Source organism: Littorina saxatilis, linkage group LG1, assembly GCF_037325665.1.
Source record: "Littorina saxatilis isolate snail1 linkage group LG1, US_GU_Lsax_2.0, whole genome shotgun sequence".
NCBI classification, from domain to species: Eukaryota; Metazoa; Mollusca; class Gastropoda; order Littorinimorpha; family Littorinidae; genus Littorina; species Littorina saxatilis.
The window spans coordinates 43,640,358-43,660,375 of record NC_090245.1 but is presented as its reverse complement, the minus strand read 5'-3'; the positions used below and the strand labels follow the sequence as shown (position 1 = coordinate 43,660,375).

The 20,018-nt window shown below is 42.3% G+C and overlaps 3 protein-coding genes across 3 annotated transcripts in view; all 3 read left to right on the top strand.

Annotated features, from left to right (window-relative positions):
• LOC138970667 (microfibril-associated glycoprotein 4-like) overlaps nucleotides 1-3,380 on the top strand; it is a 46,315-nt gene extending 42,935 nt beyond the window's left edge. The window contains exon 7 of the mRNA XM_070343140.1: nucleotides 2,568-3,380. Coding sequence (XP_070199241.1) covers nucleotides 2,568-2,818 — 251 coding nt within the window. The 3' untranslated portion in view covers nucleotides 2,819-3,380. The remainder of the gene's footprint in view (nucleotides 1-2,567) is intronic.
• Nucleotides 1-20,018, top strand: part of LOC138970660 (uncharacterized) — a 100,523-nt gene that overhangs the window by 25,394 nt on the left and 55,111 nt on the right. The gene's annotated exons all lie outside the window — the stretch shown is intronic.
• Nucleotides 17,751-18,863, top strand: LOC138975407 (uncharacterized). The gene has a single exon (XM_070348117.1). The coding sequence runs from the start codon at nucleotides 17,751-17,753 to the stop codon at nucleotides 18,861-18,863; it is 1,113 nt and encodes a 370-aa protein (XP_070204218.1).

The window sequence follows — 20,018 nt, the reverse complement described above, 5'->3', positions numbered from 1 at the left end:
AGTGTTATTTATTCCCCAGCTGGTTGTGAAGGAAAACTCGTGAAAAAAGATAACAAACAGTTTTAGGTTCAAGTTCTTCCGATATGCAATACTTATAAACTGAGCAAAACAATTATTGCAGCCATTTACGTACCCCAACTAAAACATTCATTCCCGTGTCATTTCATTCAAACTTTATAATTATGCCATTAAAGGCCTTTTACTTGGCTTACTGGCGCACTTTTCGGATCAAAGATTTCTGTTGAAGGTATCACGTGACCGCCGCCGAAGTAAGGGTACCCCCAAAATCGACCTGACAAAAACGTCAGGTACCACTTACAAAAGGGCTTAACTTGGCAACTTGTACATATGAGGAGATAGCCAAATCAATTATCTGCCCAGAACAGATTGTTTTGTTTTGCTATCTTGCGTATCTCTTGTGTAATGTCATTTCTACTGATGCATGAGTGGAGCCAGGGAGCGCAAGAGCAGTAGAAAACAAGAGGTTTCTCTCGGGTGAGAACCAAAAGGTCGAGGGTCAAAAGGTCGAGGCACAAAAGGTCGAGGACATTTGGTCAAGAGTCAAAAGGTCGAGGCACAAAAGGTCGAGAACATTTGGTCAAGAGTCAAAAGGTCGAGGCACAAAAGGTCGAGAACATTTGGTCAAGAGTCAAAAGGTCGAGGCACAAAAGGTCGAGAACATTTGGTCAAGAGTCAAAAGGTCGAGGCACAAAAGGTCGAGAACATTTGGTCAAGAGTCAAAAGGTCGAGAACATTTGGTCAAGAGTCAAAAGGTCGAGAACATTTGGTCAAGAGTCAAAAGGTCGAGAACATTTGGTCAAGAGTCAAAAGGTCGAGGCACAAAAGGTCGAGAACATTTGGTCAAGAGTCAAAAGGTCGAGGCACAAAAGGTCGAGAACATTTGGTCAAGAGTCAAAAGGTCGAGAACATTTGGTCAAGAGTCAAAAGGTCGAGGCACAAAAGGTCGAGAACATTTGGTCAAGAGTCAAAAGGTCGAGGCACAAAAGGTCGAGAACATTTGGTCAAGAGTCAAAAGGTCGAGAACATTTGGTCAAGAGTCAAAAGGTCGAGAACATTTGGTCAAGAGTCAAAAGGTCGAGAACATTTGGTCAAGAGTCAAAAGGTCGAGGGGGACAAAAGGTCAACAGCAATACGTCTATGGGACATAAGACAAGATTAAAAAAGGTCGAGGATTAAAAAAAAGGTCGAGGATTAAAAATTTCGATTGCATTTTTCTGTGTCCATTTGTGATGAAAATTCTGTTTTGAGTGCCTATTGTGCGTTTCACAGTGGTGAATTGTAAATATGATCACACACACACACACACACACACACACACACACATACACACCCACACTGAAACACATACACACACACGGCACACACACACACACACACACACACACACACACACACACACACACACACACACACTAACGCTCGAACGCGCGCACACGCACAGACACATTCTTAGTATATGTTTTCACAATTTTGGATGTAAGACAAAACGACAGCAGTAACCTTTGTGTACCGCCTTGTCGTTTCCTTTCTGTGATTTGACGAGCTCATTTCAGTGTCTGTGTCCCTGTCCGAATGTAACTCTCTCTTCGTTTGCAAATGCTTTCAAAGTTTAAATATGGGAAAGAAAAAAGAAGGAAACAAAAACTCAAGCTTTTAGCGTATCAGTGACATGTTTCACCAACAACGATCTGTTGAGTGTCGAGCTGTATTCACCGTTGACCACATGCACACTACGGTTCATTTACCGACAAAGCCGTTGGTCCGTCAACACAAACAAACACCCGTCACTCAAGGCACTCTTTGTACAAACACTGTTTTGAATACCTAAACAAATAACACAACATTTATAAATACACACAAAGCAGCGTTTTCTCCAAGCAATAAAAAAGAAGAAGAAGAATTTAACACACACGTGAACAGAAAATTATGCCGACAGTTTTCTAATCCTCGACCTCTTTTTAATCCTTGACATTTTTATAATCCTCGACCTTTTGTCCCTTAGAAGATTTGCTGGCGACCTTTTGTCACCTTCGACCTTTTGGCGCCCTCGACCTTTTGACTCTTGACCAAATGTCCTCGACCTTTTGTGCCTCGACATTGTAAAACTCGACCTTTTGTCGCACAACCGTTTCTCTCTCTCTCTCTCTCTCTCTCTCTCTCTCTCTCTCTCTCTCTCTCTCTCTCTCTCTCTTTCTCACTCACACATACACACACAAACACACACACACACAAATACCCGCACAGACACACACAAACACACACACACGCACATACGCATACACACACACGCACACACACACGCACATTCGCACACACTCACGCACATACAAAAACACACACACAAACACACACATATACGCGCGCGCGCACACACACACACGCACGCACGCACGCACACACACACACACACACACTCACGCATATACAAACACACACACACACACACATACACATAGACACATACAAACACATACACAGACGCACACTCACACACACACACACACACACACGCACACACTGACCACCCTATGACTGTCCATCCCCAGGGGATAGTCTGTCCTATCACCGTGGTCAGCAGTTCTCCACCAAGGACAGGGACCACGACTTGGCCGGGCTGAACTGTGCACAGCGTCACCACGGCGCCTGGTGGTACAGGGCCTGCATCTACTCCAACCTGAATGGTGACTACAAGGTCAGCAGCAGTGCTCCTAAAGATGACGGGGTGGGCTGGGCCACCTTTGTGGGCATGTGGAACGTTTCCATGAGGTTCAGCGAGATGAAGATCAGGCCCATGTAGAGCGACACTGGGAGCAACCTACGTGTAGTACTTTCATTCAAGGCGAAATAAGTCAATACATATAATGAAACGACGTCATTGTCATTGTTTTATTCGTTAACAATAAATGTGTGTCCACTGTTTTCCTACTCGTTTCTTTTTGGGGGGCCCGTGTCGAACCAGATGATTACCCACATCTCCCCATTTTCAATCCTAAAACTAAATACAATGTATTTTTGTTTTCAAAATCAGTGAGTGCGGAGGACGTCATACCTGTGAATTTAACAAACCTCTCACATTGATGATACTTTGAGATAATTCTCCTTTATACGAATGTTTCTTTCTGATCGGTCCTACCAGGTGCAATATTACAGAGTATCAAGCTACAGCCCTCGCCATTTTTACAACTGCACTTTGTGTTTGTCGCTGTTATCTCTTTAACGTGCAACCAGTAACGTGTACGGTGTCGGGTTGTTATAAGCTTTACACATGTAGCAGATAGAGCAGGTTGGCTGTGTTTCTTGTGTTTGTGTTGTTCAATTCGGTTGGCAAATAAAAAGTTCCCACTTTGAAAAATCAAGAATGGATATGAAATTGGTATGACTACGTATGTATGCTCGTGCGTGCGTGTGTGTGTGTGTGTGTGTGTGTGTGTGTGTGTGTGTTTGTGTGTGTGTGTGTGTGTGCGTACGTTCGTGAGTGCGTGCGTGCGTGCGCGCGTTTGCGGTGATTTGTTTTTATTGGATGTGGAATACTAAAGACTGATAGCTCTAACAAATTTGAAAATTATCGGAAGCTAAAAATAAACAAGCAAACAAACAACTACCAAAACAGCAGGCAGACAAACTGACAGACAGTCTTGCGAACATACACGCAGGCAGATCCATACTTTTAGAGAAACAGACTGACAAACAAGCAAACAAAACAGCCAAATAAACAATAACAAATTAAAAATAAAAACCAACAACAAACAAACACAAAAACGACAGACAAACCTCACAGACAAGCAGACAGACATACAATTTAAAGCCCCACTCCGCCTCACAGGAGGTTTAAATAACGATTGAATTTGTTCACGAAAACAGCAATACTGACCCGATGAATCACATTGACAACAACATTCTACAACTTTAAATGACACATACAGGTCACTTAAAGCCTCACTCCGCCTCACCTGAGGTTTACAGAACGACAACATATTTTTCTAAAACAGCAATATTGACCCGATGAAACACATTTACAAAAGCATTCTACACTTTAACAGGCACATACAGGTCTTTGCACCATAGATGCAGTGAGAAAGAGACACAGAGAGGGGGGGAGAGAGAGAGAGAGAGAGAGCGTGTGTGTGTGTGTGTGTGTGTGTGTGTGTGTGTGTGTGTGTGTGTGTGTGTGTGTGTGTGTGTGTGTGAGTGTTGGTGTGTGTGTGTGTGTGTGTTTGTGTGTGTGTGTGAGTGTTTAAAAACAGGCGAATGTAAATTTACACATATGCACTAGCGTACGGGCACACACACGCACACACACACACACACACACACGCGCGCGCGCGCACGCACGCATGCACTCACTCACGCACGCAATCACAAACGCACCCACGCACACACATACACACACATACACACACCCACACACACACACACACACACACACACACACACACACACACACACACACACACAGTGTTAATGTTTTAGTTCCAGGCCAACATATTAACCAACAGGATTTGATGTGTGTTTCAGTTTACGATTGGACGGACACAAATATGCCCTATTTTTAGTCTCGGCTGGCCACTTAAATATGAATTTGTGTCTGACCCTGACGTCACATCGCTCAAAGAAGGGAAATCAAACGTTCAATCGATACATTAGATTGTATTTTGTTTTCGTTGTAGTTGCTGTAGTTTTGGTTCTCATCGTCCTCTTTATTTCCCATTTGTCAACAGTCGTCCAAAACGGTCAACCCCACCCCCCCCCCTGGTTTTGGTGGGGGGTGGTGGTAGTGAACACACAACTTGAAAAGGCAGATACTATATTTATGAATCCGCCCTGATATGGCCCTTAGTGGTCGGCTGGGCGTTAAGCAAACAAGATACAAGATACAAGATACAAGATATTTATTCACCAATTTTGCAAAAGGAGTTCATCTTGGCACGGCACGGTAAAAATAAAATAAAAACCAACCAGACACATATGCAGACACACATCACCATGCATGCATACATACGTACATTACACTGTCATGCACACACAGACACAACTCACACACACACACACACACACACACAATTATTTACATACTCACACATAACCAGCCACATATCTACATCACAAATTCACATCGTCGCCTTGTAAAGGTAAAAACCATATCAGTTTAAAAGGGGTGCCAGTAATATCAATGCAACATTAGTGAATACTAGAACAATACCTAAAAATTATAATCCATTTAAAAGTAAGTAGTACACGTAATTATTATCATTTAGTCAGATTCATCACATAAAATTATATAATCATAATCTAGCCAGTTAGACAGTTTAAAACAACAGTCCTTAACAGACTATCACAGATCTACTCAAGCACCTGAACCTAGAGTCACATTGCACAAAACTACTACCATCACAGAACTACTCAAGCACCTAAAAAATAAGGACCATTCCACATTGCACAAACAAAAATATTTATGACTTCTCTCTTCGATCCCCTCCATTTTCACGCCCTTTCCATCTCATCCTATCTCAGTTGAAGCCGTAAGAATTTTAATTGGTGTTTTTGTCTAGTTGTAATCTCCATATTTTTCGTCTTAACAGAGTGAATAATCATTGCATTAGTGGTGCACCATTCTGTCATCTCATCTATACTTATTTTAAGAGATTGGTTGACGGCTACAAAAGACGTCTGACTGACCCATACACACACACACACACACACACACACACACACACACACACACACACATACACACACACACACACACACATACACACACACACACACACTCACTCACACACACACACACACACACACACACACACACACACACTGACCACTCAATGACTGTCCATCCCCAGGTGACGTCAGAACACCGTGGTCAGCAGTTCTTCACCAAGGACAGGGACCACGACACGCGGGGCAGCACGAACTGTGCACAGAAATACCACGGCGCCTGGTGGTACAAGCGCTGCCACCACTCCAACCTGAACGGTGACTACAAGACCAGCAGCAGCTAGTGCTCCTAAACACGACGGGGTGAGCTGGCACACCTTTGGAGGCGGTGGTGGCGTTTCCATGAAGTTCAGGCCCATGTAGAGCGACACTGGGAGCAACCAACGTGTATTACTTTCTTTCAAGGCAAATATAGTCACTTCATTGTATTGACGCGACGTCATTTTCATTGTTTTATCCTTCATTTTATCCGTTAACAATGCATTTTTGTCTTCTGTTGCTTCTTCTAGTTTCTTTCCTTCTTTTTTTTTTCGAACCAGATGATTACCCCCATCTACCCATGTTCAATCCCAAAACTAAATACAATGGAATTTATTTTCAAAATCAGTGAGTCATACCTATGCATAACATACCTCTCACATTAATCATGCTTTGCCATGATTCTTCTTCAGACAACTGTTTCTTTCTGATATCGTTCCTACCAGGTGCAATAATATCACAAGAGTATCAAGCTTAGGCCCTCGCTATATTTACACGTATACTTGTGTTTGTCGCTGTTATTTCTGTATGTGCAGCCAGTACTCGTGTACATTGTTATATGCTTTGCAAATGTAACAGGTAGAGCTAATGAGAATGTTTCTCGTGCGCTTGCTTTTGTTGAGTTGTTGGCAAATAAAAATGTCCGTCTTTGAAAAAGGAAAGAATAGTTATGTAAAGAACTAAATTGGATGAGCGCGAGCGTGTCTGTGTGTATGTGTGAATGAGTGTGTGTGTGTGTGTGTGTGTGTGTGTGTGTGTGTGTGTGTGTGTGTGTGTGTGTGTGCACGCGTGCGTGCGTGCGTGCGTGCGTGTACATGCAAGCAAACAAACAATCACCAAACAACTAACAGACAGGCAAACCTTAGATAAAGCAGGCAAAAAGCTTTGATAACACACAAGCAGGCAAATAATACTTTTAAAGAAAGACTCATTCAATGTAAACTAACCAACAGAAGCAAACCAAACAGCCTGATCAAAAAAAGAAAAAAAAGTAAAACAATTTAAAAAATATAAAAGACCAACAGACCAACCTCATGCACAGACAATGAGACAGACAAAACAGCAAAATAAAAAGCTAATAAATCAAAATAAAAACCAAGAACAAACAAACACGAACACGACCCAACAGACCGACAGAGAAACCTCAACGACAAGCAGGCAAGCAAACAGACAGACAATTTAAAGTGGAGGTTTACAGAACGATTGAATCTGTTCACAAAAACAGCAATACTGACCTAATAAAACACATTCACAATATTATTCTACAACTTTAAATGACACATACAGGTCACTTAAAGCCCCACTCCGCCTCACAGAAGGTTTACAGATCGATTGAATCTTTTCACACAAAACAGCAATACTGACCTGATGAAACACATTCACAACTGCATACAAGTCATTTGAGTGTTTACTAAGCACACCAGTTCTCGTGGTGTATGCAACCCCCGAACCATCGGGGCCCTGTGTGCCCCACTTTATTCATTAATTTGCGGTTCAAAGCGACTCTAGATCTAGGTTGTGTGACAAAAATATGTGGAGTCCTGATGTCTCATGCGGTCAATGTTGAACTAGAAAAGGGAAAACGACAAACGTTTTGATTTTATTTTTTATCGAGCAAGTATATAAAATAGTCTGTTCTCATCATAACACACCAGAAGCATCTCTGTGCTGGTAATTTTCCGTTGCCAGGAAGCGAAATACTACTTCTCAAAAATCATTGGAGGAGCTTGTTACGCATTATAGTAACATTGGATTTTATTTCCATGGGTGACACCCTTAAGTCATTTCCTTGCGAGACGGAACGCCGTAAAGAAAGATGACGTCAAAAGCGTGACGTCAAAAAGGAAGAATGACACAGAGGAAAACACGAGGTTGGAAATGGTTATGATAGATATCTACGCCTACACCGTATGAAAGATTATTAGATTTGCGAATTCATACGATGATTTCTATCAATAAAGACTTGAGATGTTTGTCTTTTGTATTTCGCGTTAAAAGATGTGTGGAAGAGTTGTTTTATTGAATTGTTTTGAGACACGTGCGAAGGCCTATATTCGTAGCGTAGAGTTTTACTTTGAGTCCATTCACCAATATCAGTTGATTCTCGTTCCATTTTGGAGAACACTCAAGCTTTTGTTCACGCTGCCAAGCCGGGTGACACTGGAATACGCCGCGTCACCGCATGACGTCAAATGCATCAGCTGTTCGCAGTGAGTATCTCCAGAAAATCGCCTCTAACTTCTTCCAAATAACATATCATAACATTGCTGTTGTCTTCACTTTAGCATAAGGTGCTATAGTATCCTGGAATCGATTCATTTTGTTCCTCCGACATATGCGTGGCCCTCGAAGTAAGATTATGTACACTTTTCAAGCACATCAGTCAGTGTAAATTTAGGCATTCCTCAGTTCGTATGGAAAAATAACCTCACGGACAAAGCTGCAGATACCTGGAGAGTAATTAAAGGCCATTTCGTGATACGCACGTCACTTTTTGTTATTCAAGTTGGTATACTTTGATCACAGTTCGTGAATTCATTTGGTCACCGAAAGATTTCACGGGTGTACGCCGCGTCACTCGCCGGGTGTCTGCCCGATCACTTTTAGCTTTGCCATGGGTGTGCGCCGCGTCAACAACTTTCGTTTCTACTTGGCCATAGTTTATCGTTTAATGGTGGTATTGCGTACTTTTTGATACAAGCTGAACTCAGGAAGTACATGAACTGATCCGTGTATGAGTCTTTTCCATTTCATTACAGATGGAATTGTCCGCTGTCACCCTTGATAGCTTCTTGGATGTAAGTACTGAAGAAACTGTTCAAACGCAACCACTTCAAGATCTAAGTGAGGCTATAGGCCTCCCAGCCATGACGTCAACGCCGACAAAGAAACCCCGAGTTCGGGAACTTTGCCAAGATTGTGGAAAAATCTTTTCACGAATGTCCAGTCTTAAAGAACACAGACGCATGAAACATGATTTTGCGCAAGGGCCAAGGTACTCCTGCCAACATGCCAAAACGTTTATGAATAGATCTGACTTTCACAGCGGTGTCAAGCCTCACCTTTGCGAAAAATGCAACAAGTCATTCCAAAACAGACGGAATCTCACCAGACATGTGTGTCTTAATGCCCCGAGAGCAGCTCATAACTGTAGCACCTGCGACAAAACATTTCATTCTACACACCTGCTTCATCAGCACATGCATTCACATGACAAGGAACCCCAGTTCGAGTGCTCCACGTGTCACAGAAAGTTCAAGTTTCTCCAGGGACAGAAGCGCCATGAGAAGGGGAGATGTCCCATGACAAAAAAAACAGTGAATGTATGCAAAGAAGACTAACTGCAAAGATTTCAGTTAGATTGCGATTGCTGTGATTTCTTTTGTTTATTTTATTTCTTTGTCAACAAGGAAGACAATCTGTATTAATCTGAGAACATTATTCCTTTGTTGGTGGGGAGGGGGACTTTAAGTTTTAAAAGAGTAAATGCTGAAATAGCTAAAAGAAATCCTGCTTGTTTTCAATACGATCGTTCTACATTCGCTAGTTGTTTTAATTTTGATAGTTTCTTTTTTCTTTGAACACAACTGCAAATAGTTTCACTTTCTTTGAATTTATTACTGCTTCTTTCACTGTATCGGGAATAGACAAGACGCATGACACATCAGTAGTTTGGTGTGGTTGTCATAAGGCAGGAGAGGTTTTGTTTTGTCTTTATGTGTTTTATTATTTGCATCCCAAGAGCAACTTTCGTGTGTGTTTGGGGGGGGGGGGGGGAATCCATGACCAGATATGCTGAAATAAGAAAGAAAAAGATGTTATCTTTTGGGGATTTATAGAATGAACAGAGAGAGAGAGAGAGAGAGTTTTGAGTTGAATCTGTCCACAATTACTGGAAAACACACAACTGCTGTGTTATGTTCTCTTGATCTTGCATACAAGTGACACAAAACATCCAGCTAAGTCATATTTCTGTGGAGAGCTGTTTTTCGCATCAAACTGCCACACACAGACAGACAGACACAGAGAGACCCAACTATATTATTTTGAAGTACTTGACGCGGCGCTCACCCGATCGGTGACGCGGCACACACCCATGAAAAAATAAACAAGTCGCGTAAGGCGAAAATACAATATTTAGTCAAGTAGCTGTCGAACTCACAGAATGAAACTGAACGCAACGCAACGCAGCAAGACCGTATACTCGTAGCATCGTCACTCCACCGCCCGTGGCAAAGGCAGTGCACGTGGAATTGACAAGAAGAGCGGGGTATTCGTTGCGCTGAGAAGGATAGCACGCTTTTTATATTTAGTCAAGTTTTGACTAAATATTTTAACATCGAGGGGGAATCGAAACGAGGGTCGTGGTGTATGTGCGTATGTGTGTGTGTGCGTGCGTGTGTGTGTGTGTGTGTGTGTGTGTAGAGCGATTCAGACTAAACTACAGGACCGATCTTTATGAAATTTGACATGAGAGTTCCTGGGTATGAAATCTCGGAACGTTTTTTTCATTTTTTTGATAAATGTCTTTGATGACGTCATATCCGGCTTTTCGTGAAAGTTGAGGCGGCACTGTCACGCCCTCATTTTTCAACCAAATTGGTTGAAATTTTGGTCAAGTACTCTTCGACGAAGCCCGGGGTTCGGTATTGCATTTCAGCTTGGTGGCTTAAAAATTAATTAATGACTTTGGTCATTAAAAATCTGAAAATTGTAAAAAAAAATAAAAAATTATAAAACGATCCAAATTTACGTTTATCTTATTCTCCATCATTTGCTGATTCCAAAAACATATAAATATGTTATATTCGGATTAAAAACAAGCTCTGAAAATTAAATATATAAAAATTATTATCAATTTTTTTTTTTCGAAATCAATTTAAAAACACTTTCATCTTATTCCTTGTCGGTTCCTGATTCCAAAAATATTAACAGCTATTGTGTTTTCAGCGTAGCAATAGGGCCCGATATTTAGACGAGACAAGTATAATGCCGACGAGTCGAAGACGAGTCGCATTATACTTGTTCGAGTCTAAATATCGGACCCTATTGCTACGATGAAAACACAATAGCGTTTATATAGCTATTCTGACATTAAATTCTGTGTTAAAATCATGTTTTTGTCAGCAACAAGGACCAGAATGGTCCATGTCGTTGATTGCAGACGACGGTTCCCTTTCTGCATGAAGCCACGGAAATAACCGAACATTGAAAAACCCACGGACATGTATTACGGAGAAAACTCAAGATAACCGGATGCTTAGCATTACGTCAATATCTTAGGAATCATATGACGTTATGACGTATCATGCTTGCCTACGTAGAGTTGTATGTTCGAAAGTCTGACTTCTGTTGGGAATTCGCGTGGTGAAGACTGCGGTAAATCTGTAGATGATAAGAGAACAAGGATTGTCTCAAAAGAAACGACGAAATGTTTCAGACCGGTAACTTCATTTCAACATTGCACTACACAATGGACGTTCTATGTGACAGGAGAGTTTGCTGATTTTGTGTTAAACATTGGTGATTGGAGAGATCGTCTGCAAAAATCAGAGATAGGTCGCTTCAGATTGCAGCTTCTGGAAATTTGCAAGGTTTGCTGCCAGTTAAAGAACTGGATTTTACACGTAATGTATGTCATGTACAGTAAGCAACAACAAAAACACACACAAAGCAAATTGCATCGTCTGTCGACTAGCCACAGACACAAGCCTGGCGAGGTATGCGTGTACTTTATACACGTGGAAGAAACCGGAACCATGCGTCTTTGTTATTGCCGATATCGTTTGGATATCGGCAAAAATGGCCAACTTTCGTAGCGTTATGCTTTGATGATCGGAAAAGGGATGTGTGAGACCATCCAATCACAGCCCCCGAATTCCCCCACGTGTCCATCAGAATAGCTATATATAGATATGATATGTTTGGATTAAAAACACGCTCAGAAAGTTAAAACGAAGAGAGGTACAGAAAAGCGTGCTATGCAGCATAGCGTAACCACTACCCCGCTCTTCTTGTCAATTTCACTGCCTATGCCGTGAGCGGTGGACCACGAGTATACGGTCTTGCTGCGTTGCATTGCGTTCAGTTTCATTCTGTGAGTTCGACAGCTACTTGACTAAATATTGTATTTTCGCCTTACGCGACTTGTCTGTACCTCTCTTCGTTTTAACTTTCTGAGCGTGTTTTTAATCCAAACATATCATATCTATATATTTTTGGAATCAGGAACCGACAAGGAATAAGATGAAAGTGTTTTTAAATTGATTTCGGGGAAACAAATTTGATAATAATTTTTATATATTTAATTTTCAGAGCTTGTTTTTAATCCGAATATAACATATTTATATGTTTTTGGAATCAGCAAATGATGGAGAATAAGATAAACGTAAATTTGGATCGTTTTATAAATTTTTATTTTTTTTTACAATTTTCAGATTTTTAATGACCAAAGTCATTAATTAATTTTTAAGCCACCAAGCTGAAATGCAATACCGAACCCCGGGCTTCGTCGAAGAGTACTTGACGAAAATTTCAACCAATTTGGTTGAAAAATGAGGGCGTGACAGTGCCGCCTCAACTTTCACGAAAAGCCGGATATGACGTCATCAAAGACATTTATCAAAAAAATGAAAAAAACGTTCGGGGATTTCATACCCAGGAACTCTCATGTCAAATTTCATAAAGATCGGTCCAGTAGTTTAGTCTGAATCGCTCTACACACACACACAGACAGACGCACATACACCATACCCTCGTTTGAGGGCCCCAAAGGGGGGGTATCATCACGATCACGGGAAGGGAAATTTTCGCTTTCACGATCACAGTTACCTTGATTTTTGTTTTCACGATCACGAACACCAGTGGCAAATCACGGTCACGGTAAAAGTTGCATGTACAGAAAGCACGTGTCAAAGTAAACACAACCACACAGTAATTCGCTCCTCTGGATCTATTGTTTATTCAACACAAAGTGACAACTTTTTTATAATTATTTTTTGAATTCTCTTTCGTACACACATAGAAATACATATCATGATTTGTAATCAGTAACAAGAATGTTGTTTTCATTGGGTTTTTTTTCTCTCTCTCTCTCTCTCTCTCTCTCTCTCTCTCTCTCTCTCTCTCTCTCTCTCTCTCTCTCTCTCTCTCTCTCTCTCTCTCTCTCTCTCTCTCTCTCTACACTCATACACATTCAACCCCCACACCCTCACTCACACACATGAATATATACTTGCACAATTTCACATTTCCAGAGCTAAATCTTGTAAACCCATTTTCTCAAAAACTATTGGGTGGATTGAAATTAAAGTACATGTATGTGTGATGGGTTTTTTATTTTCAACTTTGCCGTACAATTTGAGGTACACCATCGTCTGGTTCCATGGCCTTGAATAAAAAACAGGAATGCTACAGGCCAAAAACGGTTTTACCTGAAAGAAGCGCGCAGTACCAGTAGCGAAGCCACAAGCCTGAGCCTGCGAAGCAGGCGAGCCAACTAGGGGGGTCCGGGGGCATGCCCCCCCGGAACTTTTTTCAAAAAACGGTTAAAATCTGTGCAATCTGGTGCATTCTGGGCATCATTTTAGGGGTTGTAATAGTGTTGTGATCTTGTTAAAAATCCCATTTTAGCCTCCCCCCACCACCATTCAACACACCTCCAAACTGGTGAAAACAACACTACTGTGCGCTGGCTTCATTGAGACCGGCGCCCGGTCGCGTTGCGCGATATTCACACGGATCGTTTTTGCGGAAATTTTTCAACTTCACCGGAAAAAATTTGACTTTACCGGATTTTGAAAACGGCTTTATCGGATTTCCGGCAATTACCGGAAAAGTAGCATGCCTGACAAAATCCCCAACGAACATGACTTTGATCGTCTTTGACATGAGGATCAAGTGACCCAAACTGGCGCGTCTCCCCGCCATTGTTTCTGAATTTAACCCATTGTTGATATTAAAGTTTACAGGCGCTAAAATAAATCCAAGCTTAATGCAAAGAAGCGACAATTAGAATCTATGCCAAGCGTGTCCACGTTGCTGGGATGAAAAACACATTTCTAGTTTCGGTTTTGGCTAAACGCAGACTCGATCTCGAGCCAGTCGAGGTCACACTGAGCGAGTGACAGCCGGACGTGGCAATGTCGACAATGTCAATGATCTCACTCAAACTCAAAGATCTTGAACAAATTTCAAGATCTTTGCCTACATTCAGAACAGTCATAGAGCAACATAGATCAACATACCTTGGTATTTCGTCTTCAGAAAGACCGACCCGTAGCCTGACCTTTCCACCAAGGAAGGCATTCTCGCCGCCTGCTTTGGTCTGGCTTGAATCCACAAAATATAAGAGAAGTTCGATGACAGTACCGCTGCACGCCATTTTTGATCTTCGAATTCGAATTTCACTCAAAACTTTTGCACGAAGCCCTTCCATTGGATGAAGTTTGTAGACTTTTGCAATTTGCCTTTTGATTGGATCTCTTTTTTAAAGGGAAGCAATCGCTCTCAAAATCATATTTCTGAATGTGTTGTTGCTTCCCTTTCAATCGGGGTTGGCTCCTTACCGAATAGACTAGAGGATCATAGAGTGTAATACAGCTGTGAAAAAATGTACGTTGAAAATAAAATGCTTTGCAATAATGCCCATCACGATCACGAAAACAAATGACGATCACGATCACGAGACTTGATTTTTTTGTCATCACGGATCACGGGCAAAGTCCCATCACGATCACAGAAATGGAAATTTCGGCAATCACGGTCACAGAAAGGTCAAAAAACGCCAATCACGATCACGGTTTTAAACCCTTTGGGGCCCTCTCGTTTCGATTCCCCCTCGATGTTAAAATATTTAGTCAAAACTTGACTAAATATAAAAAGGATCCGGCGCACACCCGACAAAAACTTGGGTGACTTCAGAAATTCATGCAGTGTAATCAAACTACAGCACTATACGTCTCAACAAGTGACTGAACTATCAATGAATGACCATCGAACGTTCTCCGATTGTCTGCAGCTCAGTTCGTGAGCTTGATTTTCCATGAGAATCGTGGAAAACCTAGATTTAAACAGAATACGCTTGAGAACTGTGAATAATCTTATATCTACGTCCACACATGCGTCCGAGGAACAAAATGAATCGATTCCAGGATACTATAACACCTTATGCTAAAGTGAAGACAACAGCAATGTTATGATATGTTATTTGGAAGAAGTTAGAGGCGATTTTCTGGAGATACTCACTGCGAACAGCTGATGCGTTTGATGTCATGCGGTGACGCGGCGTATTCCAGTGTCACCCGGCTTGGCAGCGTGTTGTTTCGAGAGTTATGTTTTCATCACAAACCTGAATTATGCAGGTAAGAAACTGCTAAAGTAGGAAAAAGGGAAGTAATAATATCGTTCTTCATTTCAGAAGTAGAGCGGCACATTTTCATCCCTACGTTCATCTGTTTTGTGTGTTTCAAAGGCGAAGCAGTTGGACGAAATCCAAAATTCCATTGGTTGTAAGTAACGGTCAGAATGATTAGTTAGATGTTAGGCTCATAAAGCTGATGATAACATGTTGTTTTCACTTTGATCGACAGGTTTAGATGCTGGTTAGATGCTCGTGTAGATGCAAGCTGGAGATGAATCGGACGCCAACTGAGAGAGAGATGGAACCGTGTTAAAGAACTGATATCACCGTTCACCCCATCGCCGAGATATCCAGGGCATCATCATCGTCATTCACTTCATCGTCGAAGACATCAAGGGCATCCTCAACATCGTTCGTCACATCATCAAGACATCAAGGACATCATCATCACCGTTGAACTCATCGTCAAGACATTAAACTTTAAAGACATCACCTTCATCACCGACGCCGTGTATAAACACTCCGAGAGCTTTACAGTCGCTCATTCGGCAAGATCAAACCTCTCACACCTGATCCTTGACCTGTAGTGCCGAGTACGTCGATGCATGAAGATGAGTAACCAAAATTAAAGCCGTTTTTCACTCATTGTAGTTGTGTTCGTCCAGTTGCTTCCAGTGTTTATTCTTTCTGTCGATACATTTGAGTCTGTCTATCGTTCAATTAAGTTAAAAGGAACCACGCATATCACTAACTATAAAAGCGAACAGCCGCCAAATAATCATACCCTAGACAACATTAACAAAATTCGAGATTCAATCTTGAAAGAGCCGGACACGTGAAAATCCTCCCATCGGATTGTGACATATTGGTTGCCTCGTCCGGGATAGGCTATTTCGTTTAGATACATGTGAAGAAATTGTCTTGTGTGGTTTGTGTGTATTCATTGATCATTCATTAGTTAAGTAATTAGTATATGTTTATTTGTGTATTTATTTAAAGGAAAACTATAGTGTAGTATGGGTAAAAACTCACTGTAGATCACATCCTTAATGAAGGTAAACTAAATAACACAACCTTACTGAAGGTAAAAACAAAACGTAACTCTCGAGGAAAAAAACAAAACTGGAAAGTGAAAGTTAGATCACTTTCATCTATCTGTAGATCTAGTTCTAGCAGGTAGGATTAGTTGGCAACATTCTGTTGGGGAACGGCTCAAATTCCTTTCTAAGTAGAACCAACGAAACAAAAAGAAAGTCGAAATGGAGGTATTTCGCAAAAACATTTTGAACTAGTTTATTTACGTTCACGCACATGGGAAAAGTCATTTGACTATTTGTGGTGACAGATTCAATGGACAGAGTCTGAGTATCTAGCTAATAAACTATTCATAATATTGAAGATCACGGATACTTTCTTAGTGTTGAAATTAGCTACTTCAATTAGTTCTAAGAAATTTTCTAGATAGAAACCGTGGGATCTTTATATACGTTGGATTACGTATGGTGATAGACTAGAGTGATAATACTGGGAGTCGAGCCGCAGTTGTATTGACCACTCTAGGTCACAGAACGAATGTTTACGAGTTGACAGTAACATTGTTCAGTTACAGTTTGGAATAACTGATTTTTTCCATAAATGCGAAGTAGGTTCGAGATAGTCTGTGATGAGATAAATTCCATGCACAGTACCCGATATAGAAACTTCGCACGTCCTCAAATTTGGAGTGAAGGGGTGTGGTGAGACTGACGTAGAAAGCCAGACAAGTAAGATGGCTACTTCAGTGGATGCAGCCCTGGAAGCGACGAGGATTTTGATGGATAAAGGGAAGTTACTTGGTTTGGAGGGATCTGAGTTGCGTGATTTTGTTCTGGAATGTGAGCGTGAGAATGGTGAGCGTGCGGAGCGTGCACGTGAACGTGCTGAACGTGCGGAAATTGCCGATGCTGAACGTGAACGCGCCGACGCTGAACGTGAACGTGAACGCGCCGACGCTGAACGTGAATGTGAACGCGCCGACGCTGAACGTGAACGTGCCGACGCTGAACGTGAACGTGAACGTGCCGACCGAGTTGAACGTGAAAGAGAAGAACGCGAGCAACAAACTCGACTCGAGGAGTTGAGGATTCAGGTCGAATTAGCTCGCGCAACAAACTCACGCGATCGCGGAGGCGATGAAGAAGAAGGAAATCAGAACAATAACAATCACAGAAATCATAGACCTCGCGATACCGATAACTACCAACCGAAGTTACCATTCCTCGAAGACAAAGACGATGTAGAAGCGTTTCTTCTGCAATTTGAACGTCATGCTGAAGCATCACACTGGGACCCTAACACTTGGTCTGTACGTTTGTCCGCACTGCTAAAAGGTAAAGCACGCACTGCTTACACCAAGATGAAAGTCGCTGATGCACGCGACTACGCATTGCTCAGAAAGACTTTGCTGGAAAGATTTCAGATTACCGCGGAGACATACAGACACAGATTCAGAAACACACGGAAAGAAAACGCTGACTCGTACAAAGAGTTCATTACTCAGATTTCCTTGTTCCTCGATCGCTGGGTTGAAATGTCCAATATCGGAGAAAATTTCGATGATTTCAAAGACCTCATACTGACGGAACAAGTGTATGAAAGTATGCCGACTGAACTCGTCACGTACGTGAAGGATAGAAAACCAAACAACATTGATGACGTGATCGACACCGTAACTCTCTACGAAGAAAACCGACCCAAAGAAAGCCGTAGACATGGGAAGAAACCTGAAGAGAGAGGACACAAGGCAGCACACGGGACGAATTCCACAAACAAGGACAAGGACGAAGGAAATAAAAGCAGAACCAGCGTCAAATGTTTCAGATGTGGAAAATTGGGCCATTTCAAGAAGGATTGTCGCCAGCCTCCGAAAGATGAATCAGCCAGTGCCGCATTTCAAGACGAGAATGACGTCGAGGGGAATGCGACACATGATCAACTGTGCGACAAATGTGTTCACAAGAAATTCACCAAACTGTCCCAAATCGTAGTTGAAGGCCAGGTAGTCACTGCTTTCCGCGACATCGGCAGCACCTCTACGATTGTTGATTCCAAACTAGTACCAGCTAGCAAGATTACTACGCGCACAAAAGAAACGTCTTTGGCGAAGAAATCAGTGAAAGAGAAACTATCGGTCGCACACGTTTACATGGACACGCCGTACTTCGTGGGAGAAACCGAAGTTAGCGTCATGGAGAATCCTGTCCATCCTGTGTTGATTGGAAACTCGATGGGTGTAGGATCGGAGAAAATCGAGACACCTGTATATCCAGTCCGTGAGACCGTAATCCCTGAAACCACTGCAACAGCCGTTACCCGAGGACAAGAAAAACGTGAAGAGGAGGGGAATGCGTCAATTCCCAGTTTTCCTATGGAAGGAAAGATCTTCACCGTTGCTGATTTAAAGAGAGAACAGCAAGACGACAAAAGCCTTGAGAAATTACATGTGTTGGCACGAACGAATGAAACTTGAGGGCGAGTACAGTTCATCTATGACAAGGACGTGTTATATCGCCAATACAGTGACAAGCAAGGAAAGGACCACCGACAAGTAGTAGTACCTCACAAGATGCGGGCAAAGGTATTGTCCACCGGACACGATACGGCGATGTCGGGCCATCTCGGACAGAAGAAATCAAGAGAACGGATTTGGCCAGATTTTTTTTGGCCGGGGATCGTGGGTGACATCAAACGCTACTGCAGTTCTTGTGACGTGTGCCAACGTACTATGCCAAAAGGACGGACAAGGAAGGTACCTCTAGGAAAGATGCCTCTGATTGAAACTCCGTTCAAGCGTGTAGCCGTTGACATAGTAGGACCAATCAAACCCATGTCTGAGACAAAGAAGCAGTATATCCTAGTGATGGTGGATTTCGCGACCAGATATCCTGAAGCTGTTGCTCTCAAAGACATAAAGGCAGAAACCGTGGCTGACGCGCTATGGACATTCTGGACAAGATTGGGACTTCCAGAAGAAGTATTGACCGACAATGGAACGCAGTTCACCAGCGAGTTGATGACTCAAGTCAACCAACTTCTCGCAATCAAGGGATTGACAACTTCACCTTGGCATCCTCAATGCAATGGTGTTGTAGAACGTTTCAATGGAACTTTGAAAGCGATGCTCAAGAAGATGACTTTTGAACAACCGACCAAGTGGGACCAGTACTTGCCAGCACTACTGTTCGCATACCGAGAAGTTCCCCAAGATTCACTTGGATTTTCTCCTTTCGAACTTCTGTATGGGCGGACAGTGCGTGGACCAATGCAAGTATTGCGTCAACTGTGGACGGAAGAAGAAAGCAACGACGAGATACGCACTACGGCTGAACATGTTATTGATCTGCGAAATCGCATTGAAGAAACGTGCAAGATCGCCCGCGACCATCTCGCCAAGTCAGCAATACGACAAGCTCACTTCTACGACAAGAAGACGAAGAAGAGAGAACTCATTGTCGGCACCAGAGTTTTGCTTCTACTGCCAACGAAACACAACAAGCTAGAACTTGCATGGAAGGGACCATACGTGATCGAGGAGCAGATCAACTCATTTGATTACAAGATCAAAGTGGGTCGCCAAACTCGTGTCTATCACATCAACCTTTTGCGAGAGTACCATGAACGAGAA

Bases quoted from the DNA above. Each gene is read 5' to 3' on its own strand.
- LOC138975407 (XM_070348117.1), top strand. From the start codon at position 17,751: ATGAAAGTCGCTGATGCACGCGACTACGCATTGCTCAGAAAGACTTTG.